Source organism: Episyrphus balteatus, chromosome 2 (genome assembly GCF_945859705.1).
Source record: "Episyrphus balteatus chromosome 2, idEpiBalt1.1, whole genome shotgun sequence".
Lineage (NCBI taxonomy): Eukaryota > Metazoa > Arthropoda > Insecta > Diptera > Syrphidae > Episyrphus > Episyrphus balteatus.
The window spans coordinates 74,469,191-74,485,028 of record NC_079135.1 but is presented as its reverse complement, the minus strand read 5'-3'; the positions used below and the strand labels follow the sequence as shown (position 1 = coordinate 74,485,028).

Sequence of the window (15,838 nt, the reverse complement as noted above, 5' to 3'; positions counted from 1 at the left end):
GTCAAAAATAATTTTACTCCATTGTATTTTTATTTTGTATAGCAAAAGTGCAAGACCACTGTAAAATTTCAATCCATATATTTTGTTGTTGTAGTGTTGTAAGATTTTACACTTTTGCACTTTTGAAATGATACTAGACCAGTTGCATCGGATCGTGAATACCCGTATTCTGTTCAGCTCTTGTTTAGTTAACGCCTTAGTTTTTTTTTTATTTTGGTACTAACGTAACTTTAAATTTGTCCAGCATTTTATGAGGCTGAATTATTTTGGCACCATAAGTTCTCTTTCCAGTGTCTTTCCAATGGTTTTTGCATAAGCTAAATGTCAAGTGTTTGTTTAAAAAAAATTAACACAATTCTCTCTACCGTATTAAAAAAAAAAGATAATTTCTTTTAAAATATTTGAAGTTCACAACAATAAATTACAAGGCCAAATACATTTCTAAATAATTAAATCAATTCTCAAAAAACCATTGATTGACAATCATTTTTGCCCACTTGTTATTTTATACCAAAACCATTTCCATCAACGATTTTTTTTTCTCGTTCTAGTCCGCTTTTCCAGTTTTCCACTGTATCACATTTTTCCACCGATTCCTCAGTGTCAGTTTATTTCCCGTGCGGTTTGGTTGTTTCTGTAATATGTTCTCCGTGTACTGATGAATTAATAAAAAAAAAAAGAAAAAAATAATAAAAATAAAAAAGAACCAAATCAAAACAATTACAAATAACAACCTCAATATAATAATAAAACCAATGAAATAATGCCGATTTTCTAATTAAAAAAACACACAGTTTTGTGAAGAAGATTAATCAGAGAAAAGTTGATTGGAAGAAAAAAAGTGAAAAGAGACGAAGGCAATCTCCAAATCCAATCCAAAAGTGTACTCATGACGGAAGAATCGATACTTAGAGCACGTCAAAATTGCTGTCGCTTGTGCTTGGCTCCGGACAGTGAATGTATTTCGATTTTTAACAGCTATGCGGCTGATAAGGAACCTTTAGCCAACAAAATTCAATCATGTGTCAATATTAAGGTCAGTTTTAAGAGAAAAATAAAGTTCCTGGCCTATCCACCCGTTCCCCTTTTCTCCTCTCCTCTTGCCATCTTGTTTTTTTTTATTTTGTCTATTCTCTGTCCCAACTGCCGTCTCGAAGGACGCTGCAGATGCTCGGCCAGGTGAAAACCACCGAAAATAAAAAAAAAATGTGTAAAGATTAAGAAGAAGATGCTGAATGCTGCTAAAAATGTGTGTGAACTCTCAGGTTAATAGGCAATGATGGCGATTGCCATGTCGATGCCAATGCTGGTTGTGCCGCCACCAACCAACGACGACGACGACGACGACCATGATGATGATGAGATGATGAGTCCTGGGTTGTTTCTATCTCTTTCATTCTCGTGTTTTGCTTGTATCTATCGTGTCATGTGCCCACAACGCACTACACTGTTTCGCAGCGCTTGAGAGATGATGACGATGGCGATGACTCTTTCTACATGAAAAGTGTTACGTGAAGTTTCTTCGTCGAAAGCCAATTTTGAGCTCTTGGCGCTACAGAAACTGGGTGGAGTGCATTTGGATCATTAATGGCGCAGTATCCACTAAAGTGTGGTGGTTTTTTCCACTGAATTCTCGATTCCAGCTGAACTGCTTCCCATTTTGACTCGTTGTCGTCGTTGTAGCTCGTCAAGTAGTGTTGTTATCTCGATGGAACTCTCTCTCTTTGTGAGTTGTAGTGGCAACAACAAATATAAATGAGAGTTGGTTGGGACATTCCTTTGATTCGCGCTAGACCCACATTTATATAAAAAGTGGAAACAGCTTGTTCTTGATTCTCGTTGTGTTTCTATGCCTATTTGGTTCGTTATATGAGTTGTCATCATTTCCAGTCTTCGTCGTCGTCGTTGTCAAGTTGAATCTTTAGGGTAAAAGTAATGAATACACATAATCGAACTTGGAATAGCCATGTGGTATGAACTGAACGACGACGACGACGATGTTGACTGGGCATTTCCTGTGTATAATCTTTGTCCAAGTAAGCGATATAAAGCGCTTGAAGTGGTGAAACCCTTAGTCACTCTAGACTAGACTGAATCGGAAGAATAGGGGAGGAAAAAGAAAAATTCAAGGGTTGCTGTTTGTTCTTCTCTCTGGAGTATGCGACGTTTCTTGATTATTATTTTATTTTTTTGTGTTGTTTTTTTTTTTTTTTTTAGGTTAGGACGCAACTGACGTGGTGGTTGTGAGTGAGCTGAAGAGCTCTGACAGCAAATAACTAACAGTGGGACAGGAAATGGAATTTTGTCTTGTTGGTTGGAACAAAATCGATGTGACAACCATTTTGTGTTGTGATATGGAATATTCCTATGGTACATTTAATTTTTCTGGTCGAGATTTGATCAAAAGTTGACTTGAATCTTGTACCTATACTAAATGTTAGAAACTCTACATAATATCAAATTACTATATAGAATGTTGGTAGCAAAGAAGAAGAAGAGTAAGTTCCTTGATTACAAAATTTGGACTTGTTCTTTTTCGCTTTGTGCCACCAGCAGCCAGTAGTAAGAAGGGGTAGAGTGTAAAGTTGTAATTTGATCTGGGATGGAATTTTCTTGAAGCTAAATAAATGATTCACCAAAAAAGGAACCGACGACGACGACGACGAAGAGGAAAGGGCCACAGCAAGAAATCAATTTTCAGGGAGTGGCTCTTCTTATAAAACGGAACCGAACCGACCGACCCGCTTTATCTCCGAGAGTGCCTTTGGGAATGCATTGTTTTTTTTTTTTTTTTCTTTAGCTTTGAAGGGATCAATAACCTAGGGGTTTCGTTTTAACATTTCAAGAAATTCTTCATACCTCATACTGCTGGCTGCTGGATTGATGGTTGTTAACATGGGCATCATCATGATTATGATGCCATTGCAATCAGTTGTGCTTAATTAAACAAAGGAACATAACAAAAGTATATATAGTAGTGTGCTCCTTATGATAATATAGCGCGATGTTTTGATTGTCCACCTTGCCCACCACATTCCTTAACTATTTCATATATAATAGGTATGTAGTATACAAATATAACCCGCCGGAGGGAGGAAATAATTGCAATTCGATCTACATACACAAGTGTAGCATTGCTTATGTGCACATTTTGCGAATACCTGATGCCAAACACCATGCGTCCCACCATTAATATCAGCATATCCATCCACCACCATAAACCCAATACCACTTGTCAGCCACTCCACATATTATTTGTTATGTAATGACAGAGAGAGGAAGCTGAGGATTATATCCCTTACCCTGACAATTTGAATTAACACCGCCACCACCAACCACCACCTTATTAATTAATAAGAAGGAGGCTTCCAATTCTCTAGTCTTTGTATTGAACCCCGAACCCCAAGTTCTTATACTCCTTCCTCCTCCTCCTTCTCAATCAGCATCAAATCAACAACTCAACCTATTTTAAATTCAAATTTGCAAATTTAAAGCTTTAAAGAAAATTTAATATCTGCCAACATTTTTGGTTATAATTTCCAGGTATCACCAATTGATAGGCTATCATTGCGAATATGTCATGCTTGTATCAGTTACTTGAATTCATGGCAAAGTTTCAAAAATCGTTGTGTGGCTTCACAAAACAAACAACGCAGTTGGTTGGATATATCAAAGAAATTTGAAAAGAAACAACTTAGTGCGGCAGTTTCATTATCTACTGTTGCTGCATTAGCAGGTTTAAGTGGAATACATGAAGATGGAAGTGCTGCAGGCACTGGAGGAGTTGGTGGCTCTGGTGGTATTGATGATGAGCAAGAAAATAGTAAACTTGCTTCCTCAATTCTAGAGGGTATATCATCGTTGAAGAAAAGACGTTCACTAACAGTTTATGTAAGTAAAATTTTATAAAAAAATTCGAAGTAGATTTAATTATATTTCTTTGCAGCCAATTCCTGTGCATATTAAAGATGAGCCAATTGATGATGAAGAATATGATGCTAAACACGACGAATCAGATATTGATCCGACACTGTTTTTGGAACGCACCGAAGAAGAAGGCTCAGATAATTTGTCACAAAAAGAACAACATTTAGCTTCTTTAGGATTGAAGCAATCATCGGGATCTGTTCATCCGTTGAGTTATTTGGTAAGTCATTTTCAATCGATAAATTTCAAAGTATTACAGAATAGCTGAAAATGAAAAATTGTTAAACATTTATATAAATTTTACTGTTGAATTTCTAACAGGCAAGTTGTTCACATATTCGTAGAGCGAATACTAATTTCCTATTAGTACTCAAATCTGTATAAAATAAACTAATTGACTTAGTGTTAGGTCTTTCAATTTACTATCGATAACTAGCATTTCTAGCTCATAAAAAATAAAAATAAAATAAAAAAAAAAAAAAAAATGTGTATTTTTCACAGAAGTACTAAAAAGCAGTGCTTTACAATTATTGGTAGTGAATTAAAGTTAGGACACGTTTTTATATAGCTCGAAGCTAAAAATCAATATTCTAGCGGTATTAATGACTTAATCAGAACAATATATTTAATTTGGTTCAACTGATATGTATAATTTGTTGAATGCTGCTTTAGAAAAATTTTTTTTTTTCTGCAGAAACTAGAAATTAAAACTAAAAAAAAAACTAAATAAAATTATGGTTAACGAAAAGAATAAACTAAATAAATTGCAAGGAAAAATATCCATTCACTGTACATACGAAAGTGCACACAATAAAGTCCGATTTTATAACTAAACTTAAGAAAGGAATTATTTTGGTAAGTGTTTATTTTCTAAAATATAAGAATAGAAAAATGGCTTTTATTTATTTTGATGTTTCAACACGTAAAAATTAACATTATCCGAGTTTTAGACCTGTTTTTTTTTTTTTTTTTTAGCACAGTTTGTAAATCTAGATATGATAATTTCAAAGTAATCAGATTCACACATCTATTAACTATGTGAACAAATGCTCAGGGTGGGTACTAGTCTTGCGTTAGAACCTTTTACCTGACTTTTTTCCTGTTCTTGATTGGCTAGATTTTTGGCTAGCTTTGTCCTACAATATACTAGCTAGCTATGTCATACAAAATACAGTACATACAAATAATTTATCATATTATTTTTAACCTTAAAAGATTCTTCTCATCAAATCGAGAAATGTTCATATTGACAAAAAAATTCATCACGTTTGTAATTTATTAAATCAAATTTTAACTTAATATTTTGATAACACTATTCAAGACTCTAACGACTGCTGGCTATAATTGACGTTAGACAATGAACTTGAAGCCTTCGATAGCTTAAAGTTTTTTTTTAATAAACTTATCAAACAGCACGCGGACTGGCGGGTTCATACAATATTTTAAGTATGGACATGGAGTAAATAAGAGTATCATGTGGTGCAATAGTTAGTGCTATAAGGTGGGTCAAAAAAATTGAATATTTTTTTTTGGTTTTATACTTCAAAAAATCGATTGCTAAACACATCAAGAACATACTCACCAAATATGAGCTCTTAATAAAAAAAATCATTTTTTTGTCAATCTATTTTTTCGCAAATCAATTTCTTTTACATATCCTTTTAGGAAATTGAACGCTCTACAAAAAAGGACTTGCAATTTTTTTTTGTTTATCTAACCGTTTAAAAGATAATCGAGTCCAAAGTTTGGGAAAATTATGAAAAATTCGTGTTTTCTTCTTAATTTTGTAAAAAATTGAAAAAATTATCAAACTGGCATGGCATATTGTTATAGGAAACAGAATTGCTACTAAAAAAGCCTTGTATATTAATTTCATTAATCTAAACATTTTAAAGAATCGAGGTCAAAGTTAAAAAAAAGCTTTAAAAGCGCATTTTTTAATTTTTCAAAGTTTTCATATTCACTGAAAATTCATTATTATCAAATTAGTAAGATAAGGGCTCAAACGTTCTACAAAAAAAGTCCTTGGTGTTTAATCGATTGCTTTAACCGTTAAGAAGATACTCATATCCAAATCCCAATGCACACTGCTCATAAAAAAACTATTTAAATGAGTGGCCACTAGGGTTTGGATATGAATATCTTTTAAGCGGTTAAAACAATGGATTTAACACCAATGATTTCTATGTAGAACGTTTAAGATCTACAAGATATCTTACTAATTTGATAATATTGACTTTTCAGTGAATTAGAATGTTTTGAAATAGTAAAAAATGCTTTTATAAATTTTTTTAACTTTGACCTCGAATATCTTTCCAATGGTAAAATTAATGGAAAAAGCATACAAGATCTTTTTTGTAGAACAATCTGGGGTCGAATTACGGCATACGATTACAATAATACGTTAAGGTTTTGCCTATTGCTTTCTCTATTTAAGCAGTAGAAAAATATAGAGACATAAAGCGTCTAAACGTTAACGTATGTTCGTAATTGTATGCCGTAATTCGACCCCAGATTGTTCTACAAAAAAGATCTTGTATGCTTTTTTCATATAATATGCCATGCCCCTTTGATTTTATTATTATTGTTCTATTTGTTACAAAATTAAGAAGAAAAGACGAAAGTTTAATAATTATCCCAAACTTTGTACCTCGAACCAAAAAAAAACGCTTTGTATTGTGTATAAAAGCAAAATCGTTTTGTTCTTCTGTACTACGAACATGCAATTTCGTGTAGCAGTGGTGACATTTACAATCATATCATAACTTACTTTAAAGACAATACTAAACCATCTATTGGTAAAAATTTCTTTGTAATAACAATAACATAAAATATCATTTTATGTTTATAAATGTATCATCAATCTAAAGAACGATGAAATAGCCCAGTTGTTTGGTAAGCAAAACAAGTTTTTTCGAAAAAAACCCATTTGTAAACCAAATTCTATATTATAGCATATAGCTCAGGAGTTATAAGCGAAATCTGAGAACATAGTTGTTTTGGTTTATACATCATAATGAAAAATCACTTTGATTCAAATTTAAAATTCATTTCTTCAGTATGAAAGGAGACAAAATGGTTTCTGCATTAAAAATAAGTCCAGCTTTAGAGTTCATCCAAAGTTGAAAAAACTATAAGAGATGGAGATCTGGAAGCACTTAAATTGCATTTTAAATATGTACAGTTCAGTTCCAGATGATTGTAGGTTTACCAATTTAAAGTATGGATTATGCCTAAATGCAGAAATAAACAATCTGAGAGTGAAAATATTGAATAAAATATCTTCTATAAGATAAACTAATGTATAGTTTTGAATATACAAAAGAATTTTATAAGAGATAAACAAATCTTTGTATTCATAATTTTTTGAATCGCAATTAATGTTAACGTCAACTGAATTGGTTTCTATAAATTAAACTTAAAATTTTCTTCTTCTTTTAGGCTGACTACAGTTTTGAAGGTGATAAGTCTCAACAGCAATCAGCTGACAAATCTGCTGATATTACAACTACAACAACACCAAATGAAGTAAAAGAAGCATCATGCCGTGCTTGCAATTTAAAATTCTCTACACGAGCAAATGCTCGACGTCACGAGAGAAATCTTCACCCTCACCTCTTTTTAGGTGCTTTACCAATAATCACACCACCAAAACCACTCAACGTCAACATAACATCTCCAATGACACAAGCTATTGCAGCCAGCGCACCAATGGCTCAAATCATACCAAGACCTATTTTAAAACCAGAACAACTTGGTCTCTTTGATTATGATCAACCGGAAAAATATCAACATCTACTTAGCGATGATAAGATATTATTTATGCAGCGTCAAGAAGATTTTCTGCAGCAATATCAAAATATGACTTGCAATTGCTGTCTTCGCACTCATGCCACGTATAAAAACTTTATGGCACATATGCGTAAGAAGTATCACTCTTTACCACGAAATCTTTGCTTTAAGTGCCTGAAGCAAAATGACTCCAAGGCGCTCTTTATATCGCATTTGAAAAAACGAAATTGTATAAATCTATACAAGGTCTATCACAGTTTAATTGATGCAGGCGTAATGAAAAAAGACGCATCCAGTTGCTCTCCGGATAAGCTGCGTGCCAAAGAACTTTTGGTTAATAAAATCTACGAATGTAAAATATGCTCCAAGCACTACCGCTTGAAGCTAGAATTTCGAAGTCACGTTTATGAAGAGCATGCCGACTACCAAAAGAAAGATGTTTCCCCAGGTCACTGCGGATTCTGTGGTTTAGAAATTGAAGATCCATTTGAAAGAAAACGTCATTACAATAACATGGATTGCATTGTCATTTTGCGATGCATCACATGCGATGAAAAGTTTGATAATCATCAGAAATTCTTGGACCACGTTTATTCGAAACATTTGGCTAATAACAACGAAACTCTAAAAAGCGATCTTATGAAAGAACTTCCTCCGCCACCTCCCGTTACTACCTCAACCGACAGCTCGCCTTCAAAGAAATCGGAGGCTCCTGTAAAGCCGCAATTCTTTTCACGACTACCTCAGAGCTGCAATATTTGTGGCCAACATTACAACAACTACAACAATGTCTTACGTCACATGGAATCGAAGCACCCTGATCAGTTGCCACAAACATACAAATGCACTCGCTGTTTGATTGGCTACCCACGCCTCATGAATCTTCGTGAGCACATGATCGAGGTACACGGCATGAAGGTTGACAAAGTGCGTAACAATAGTTTTGATTATATTGTAGACTCGCCAACAGTACAAGGAAGTATACCGCGAGGAGCAGAAAAAGGGGCCGTTGATTCATATACTGGCCGTTATGATTATGTAATGAAAGACCTGATGTCTATAACTAATGGTGGGTCAGCAGCAAACGAGGTTGGTGGCGAAAACGAAGACGATGATAATAAATCGGATTCGCCAACTCCGAAAAAGATAAAACTCGACAGCGGAGCAGTTGTTGCTGTTGGCACTGCAAGCTTGAAAGAATGTCCAATTTGCAGTGCAGTTTTCAATAATAACATTGGTCTATCCAATCATATGCGAACTCATGCTACAGATGATGGTGGTGGAGGTGGAGGAACTTCTGGCGCTAATGCAAGTAGTAGCGCAGTAAGTGGTGTTGGTGGTGTTAGTGGTAATGCCGGTGGTGTTGTGGAGGATGATGGGCACGACGATGATGACGATGCAGCAGACAAGAAGCCCATCGATCCACTCTTCAAAAGAAGTCTAGAATTGGCTGCAGATCGAAGATTCCGACGAATGCGTTGTCGTATTTGCCAGAAACGATTCTCATCCAAGAAAAGCTATCGCCGCCACATGTTGATAGACCATCAAATTCGCAATGTTCAGTTCATTAAATGCAAACTTTGCGATGCAGAATTCGCTTATGAAAAGGGTCTCAAAGTACACATGTTCAAAATCCACAATACATTGCTTAAGGATGAAATGATTGTTAAGCAGTTTGAATGCGATATCTGTTCAATTGTTTACCGGACAGAGGAGCAACTTCTGCTTCATAAGAAATCAGTACATGGAAACGAAAGTGCTGCTGCTGAGGATGACTTGCCACCGTCAGTAGAACAAAGTATGGAAGCAACTGCTGCTCCAGTCTACTGGTATCAATGCCGCTATTGCCCTTCAAATTTCAACACAAACAAAAAATTGGCCATCCACATCAATTCACATTATGAATTCGATTCGAATGACTACTCTTGCAAGGACTGTGGTAATGTTTACAGCGGTCGCAAAAGTCTTTGGGTACATCGCTATAAAAAACATCCTCCAGTTGCCGATCCCTCAGAGTGTATCATTTGTAAGAAAATCTTCTTTGACAAACAAATGTTGGAGAATCATACACAATCTTGTGCCCAGAAGCGTGCAGCTGCAAGTGCTGCTGAATCCGCACCTACTTATTTTCAGCATAAAACAGGTGATGACGATGAAATCAATGATAAACCAGAAACATCTGGAAGCGTTGGTGTGGATACAACCGCTCCGGTTAATTTGAAAATTAAACTTCCCGAAGTGGCATGCACTATTTGCGCTCAGAAATTCACCGATCAAGAACTCTTCACCAAACACATCCAAATGCACGAGATGGAGTTGTATACCGATAATCCGTTGGCAGCCATGTTCGACACTGGTCCAGCTGATCCAAATCAATTCTATCTGGATCGTGTGAATGACAACGGGCAGTATGTGTGTGACATATGCTCAAAGGCGTTTGTGCAGATGACGGCGCTGAAGGTTCATCGCAAGTGGCATTTTCGAGGTGATAGCAAACAGGTGAGCTTAAGCACTTAGAGGAGAAAAAAGGTAAAAATCAATTATGCGACGCTTAAGCTTGTCCAGTGTGGTTTTCATTGTTTTGTTCATTTTATTTTTTTTTTGTATATAATTTTGGTATATATATATTTCTTTTTTGTTAATATTTTCTTCTTAAGTATAGTCATTTCGGTTTCATTTAAATAAATAAAAAAAAAAAAAACAAACTAAAAATTGAATACAAACAATGAAAGACGACATTTGGAAACATGCTAAACGTTTGAATGTTAGGAAGAAAATAATTTTATTGTTATTTAATCAATACAAATTTTGACTACAAAAACTAAAGAAAAAACATAATTGCTTTAAAACTGCAAAATGTTTGCATATACTCGTAATGCCGAAATGAGCATGAGCAATATCTCTTCCATTTGGTGTTATCAAATATTACAACATTGTTAAAAGATACTACTATAAACTAGATGTTAGATATCGTATAAAATTTGAATAACAATGATTTTCATATAATAAGTTGGAAAAAAAAACTTAATTTATGTAGGTGTGCAAATGTAACACATGGTACGATGCAATTTCCCATATACCAATAAATATGGCTATCTTTGGCGTCTTAGACGTTGTTATGAACTTTAGTAACATTTTAAGCGAGTTGGTAAGCTTTCAATATACTCGAAATGTTTCTTTAAAATATGGATCATAGATCAATTTCTTAATTCTCAAAAATTTTCAAAATTACTTACTCTTTTGACTATTAATATGTAAGATGCATTTGTTTTACTTATTTCTTTTTTTTGTTTGTGGAAAAACAAAAGGTGCTTCATCTTCTTTCTTATGTTATAATGAACCTTATAAAGTATTGTTGCTATCTTATATTTATCCTTTCCGAGATGATCTTTTCTGATTCCACCTATCGAGGCGTATTACTTGCTGTTTGAAAGATAATTGAATCAAATGAATCTCTTCCTTATCTTACCTTGATATTGCATCCAAAATTATACGACTTGTCTCCAAAGCACTTAATGGATTTTAGTCCCCTTTTTGCCCACACAACTCATTGCTTCGTACAACTTCGCAACTTATAAAATAAGCTCACTATAAAAGATGATATCCTTAATATCGTTCATTTAAATCATCCTCGCTTTAAATAGAAGACATTTCAATAACTTCAATCCTACCTCTACAAAATAATGTATCTTCATTGATCGACCAGCTAGCTGTAACTATTTCCAAAATAGTTGCAACCTAAAAAAATAAGGAAAGGCTTTTTTATCTAATTTTCTCTATAGACCCCTTCAATTCTAGCATATCACTTTGTACTCTTCCCCTTTAAGTTTCAAATTTGTAAACCAATACGTTAACGAGCAGCTACCATATTCTACAGAAAACTTATAATTCCCTACGTAATTATTTCACAACTTACATATAACTTCATTTTCGTTCCCATTATAAATATGTACATTAGGGTGGGTCAAAAAAATCGAAATTCTTTTTTTTTGAATTGGTACTCCGAAAAATCGATTGCTAGACCCCTCTAGAATATACACACCAAATATGAGCTCTTTATATTAATGGGAAGGTCCTCCGCTTTGCAATTTTCCATTTTTACATCAAGCTTCTACTAAAAAAAAATAATTTTTTTATTAATTGACTTTTTAGCAAATTTCTTTTCATATTCTTGTAGGAAATTGAACGCTCTACAAAAAAGGCCTTATACACTTTTTTCGTTTATCTAACCGTTGAATAGATATTTGAGGTCCAAAAATCGAGAAAATCTTTAAAAATTTGTTTTTTGTTCTTAATTTTGTAACAAATTGAAAAATTATAATGATCAAACGCACAAGACATATTCTTGTTGAAAATTGATTGCTCCACAAAAAAGGTCTTATTAACTTTTTTCATTTATCTAACCATTCTAAAGATATTCGAGGGCAAAGTTAAAAAAAAATATAAAAACATTTTATATTTTTAAAAAATTTCTAATTCACTGAAACTTCATTATTTTCAAATTAGCAAGATAAAATTCTTGTAGGGGATTAAACGTTCTAAAAAAAATTCCTTGGAATGAAATTGATTGCTTTAACCGTTTAGAAGATATTCCTATCCAAACCAATGCTCACTGATTTCAATAGTTTTCTTATGACCCGTATGCATTGCGATTTGGACACGAATATTTTCTAAACGGTTAAAGCAATCAATTTCATTAAAAGGAATTTTTTGTAGAACGTTTAAGCCCCTACAAGAATTTATCTTGCTAATTTGAAAATAATGAAGTTTCAGTGAATTAGAAATTTTTTAAAAATATAAAATGTTTTTATATTTTTTTTTAACTTTGACCTCGAATATCTTTAGAATGGTTAGATTATTGAAAAAAGTTATTAAGACATTTTTTGTGGAGCAATCAATTTTCAACAAGAATATGTCTTGCGCGTTTGATCATTATAATTTTTCAATTTGTTACAAAATTAAGAACAAAAAACGAATTTTTAAAGATTTTCTCGATTTTTGGACCTCAAATATCTATTCAACGGTTAGATAAACGAAAAAAGTGTATAAGGCCTTTTTTGTAGAGCGTTCAATTTCCTACAAGAATATGAAAAGAAATTTGCTAAAAAGTCAATTAATAAAAAAATTATTTTTTTTTAGTAGAAGCTTGATGTAAAAATGGAAAATTGCAAAGCGGAGGACCTTCCCATTAATATAAAGAGCTCATATTTGGTGTGTATATTCTAGAGGGGTCTAGCAATCGATTTTTCGGAGTATCAAATCAAAAAAAAAATTTTCGACTTTTTTTGACCCACCCTAATGTACATTCATATGTGTGTATGTTATCGGAGGTTTGGTTTTTGTAAAAAAGAGGCGAGGTAAATTCCTCTGTAGAAATTCTGAACGAAAATGTCACACATTTTGTTTTCATAGATGAAAATCTACATCTCATTTTATTTATGTCCATATACCAGAGGAAAGCATCTTAATATTCACTTATTCTAAAAAGCTTTTTGACAAAATTTTTCACTGTGCTACTGAAGCTATTCTGAATTGAACTTGAGAAGCAGACTTCTCTTCTGACAATGTCCGGTGTATTTTTTGTACCAATAAAAGAGTTTTAAATTTGGTGGTAAAAATCACAAGTTGTTGTTGTTTCATTCAAACCCTTCGATAGAAATTAATTTACACAGGCAGCATCACTGCAAGTATAAAAAAGATATACATAAACCCCTTTGATATGACCCGCATCATTGACGATATATAATACTTCCATGACCCGCATAATTATACTTAAGTCTGTCTCAGAAGTGTGCCGAGAGTTTTTTGAACCCATCTAAATTGAAAAATTCTTTTTCAAATCAATACATCCATGGGCAAAAAAAAAAACAGAAACACCTTGATTTTGGATATCTGAAGGATGAGTATTTGGTCTAAGAATTAAGTTATACAGACAGTTTTTAGTTGCACTATTTAAAAAGCAATTTTTGTATGAATTCGGTAAAAAATTATATGAATCCTCAGTCCTTCACAGATTTTGTTTTGAGCGATAAAGAAGTACATAATGTACGAGGCATGTATTAATGTTACAATTATAAAAGACGACAGCTGTGACAACAAGCTTAGCTTTTACATCTAAGCTTTTGTCACTTCGCAGCGCTTAGTTGAACCCATGTTACTTTAAACAAAAACAAAACAATTGGCGATTTAAACTAATATGACTATACTTTTTATTTGTGTTTTAGTTTAATTGATCTAAATCATAAATTAACAATCTCTTTTGTTTCTTCCGCAGACTCCAGTCGATTCAAACGCACCCAAAAAGACAGTGAAACGCAAGCGTGAACTTAAATGCGACTATTGTCCCTCAACTTTCATAAGCTCAAATAATCTCCGACGTCACATAGCCGAGTTGCACAAATCAGAAATTTCCAATTGGCCAGAACCACCTAAAATTGAACCAGAAAAGTACCTTCAATGCACCAAGTGCGACCTGAAATTTGATACGAAGAAAGACTGGATTGACCATAAAGTTAAAGAAGCCAAAATTGCCAAACCTTTCGGTCCGTTCCAGTGGGGCTGCGAGATCTGCGGGGTATATTTGTCGCGTCGTGAAAAGCTCATACATCACATGTTAGCCCATATAAAGGAAATCAATGGTCAAGTGACGTCAGAAGCTGATAATTATCCGGGTGAGAGTAATTCACAAGACTCAGAGACGTCTAGCCATCGTGGAAGGGTGTCCGAACAACCACCAGCTGATGATGATGAAGCCGAAGAAGAAGACGAAGACGAAGAATTTGAGGCCGATGAAGAGGATGCTGAAGAAACTGTAGAAACTGAAAATCACGACCAAAATGCGAATGACGGACAAAATGATGGCTCAAAGTTGAGAGAGCGATTGCAGCGTGAATCTAATGACGAAAGTAACGATTCAACAACAAGTTCTGATTCAGATAATTCTTCTTCGGATGAAGAAGATGGAGAAGATATATCACGCCTTGAAGGAAACAAAAAACGACACGCTTGCGATTTATGCCAAGTTGACTTTGAGTCCTCTAGCGAACTTCAGAAACATGTCACTAGTCATTTCCTCAATGGGCCAGGTTCAGTCACATTAACCACAATTACAAAGGAGAAATCAATACCAGCTCAAATACATACGAAAGTTGAGGACGACAACGACGAAGAAGATGAAGATGATGAAGACGACGATGATAATATGACCGATGCAGATCCTGTAGATTCATAATTTTATCCACTAATATGTAAATAGATTAACAAATCAAAGCTAATCCTTAAGCACTTCCTTCTCGTTTTGAATATTAGTAGCGTTGATTTTATTTAGATACTAGTTTGATATAAATAAAATTATTATAATAGCAACCTTTTAAATGGAACCGCCATGATTATGTTGATGATGACAGCAGTGAGAATGTACATCTACACACTCTTCATGAGGCCATTTGTACCATTCTTACAATTATAATACAAAATATTAAGGAAATTCAATTTAAACCGCATACATTTATTTTAATGTAAAAAAAAACATAGTTCGTACTATAATAGAATGTTATTCGTAAAAAAAAAGATTTACATTTATAAAACACACCTAACTTTAAGCATTTTTAAAATTACAAACAAACATTGTACTAATTTAATAATAAAAAAATATAGTTTTTTTTTCTCTATTGAATATTGGATTGTAGTTGTTTTTTAATCATTCTCCTCCAAGTAGAAGCAATTGTTAAGTAGTTATTGTTTTACGTAGAATGTATGGTCTCCGATATGTTGACCGAATAAGGTTATAGCTATTTTATTCAATTGATGATAACTACCAAAATAAAAGCAACAAAGTGCTTCTTCATTACGATATGCTGCATGAAAACAGGTACATATTGGCGAAAAGATAGCTCTATTTTGTATATAAATTCGAGGAGAATCGACTTAAAGCCCGTGATGCGTTCTTTAAATAAAAATAGGTTTTCACAAACAAAATTATGAAAAATATTAAATATTTGCATATTTGATAATATTGTGAGGTTGAAAACTTAAGTGCACAGTTGAGGTTTAAGTAAATCATTTATTGGTACGTTGTAAAGAAAAGTGTAAATTATTGTAAAGTTGGAGCGTTGTTATT

The 15,838-nt window shown here is 33.6% G+C and overlaps 1 protein-coding gene and 1 long non-coding RNA gene across 2 annotated transcripts; one reads left to right on the top strand and one right to left on the bottom strand.

The window, feature by feature from the left end:
* Positions 1-876: 876 nt before the first annotated feature.
* On the top strand, positions 877-15,399 carry LOC129909035 (zinc finger protein hangover). The gene is made up of 5 exons (XM_055985981.1): positions 877-1,036; positions 3,544-3,891; positions 3,947-4,147; positions 7,369-10,218; positions 13,994-15,399. Exons 1-5 carry the CDS (start codon positions 890-892, stop codon positions 14,948-14,950), a joined length of 4,503 nt encoding a protein of 1,500 aa, XP_055841956.1. The 5' UTR covers positions 877-889; the 3' UTR covers positions 14,951-15,399.
* LOC129909054 (uncharacterized) lies at positions 10,442-11,636 on the bottom strand. The gene is made up of 3 exons (XR_008771394.1): positions 11,189-11,636; positions 10,956-11,122; positions 10,442-10,895 (listed from the first exon to the last, which is right to left on the bottom strand). It is a non-coding gene; the product is annotated as an uncharacterized LOC129909054 (long non-coding RNA).
* Positions 15,400-15,838: the final 439 nt, after the last annotated feature.

What these genes read in the sequence shown, in the direction of transcription:
- LOC129909035 (XM_055985981.1), top strand. Translation starts at nt 890, where the DNA reads ATGACGGAAGAATCGATACTTAGAGCACGTCAAAATTGCTGTCGCTTG. An exon ending in GACGTTCACTAACAGTTTAT is followed by an intron (nt 3,892 to 3,946) that starts GTAAGTAAAATT and finishes ATTTCTTTGCAG; the next exon opens with CCAATTCCTGTGCATATTAA. An exon ending in TTCGAGGTGATAGCAAACAG is followed by an intron (nt 10,219 to 13,993) that starts GTGAGCTTAAGC and finishes TTTCTTCCGCAG; the next exon opens with ACTCCAGTCGATTCAAACGC.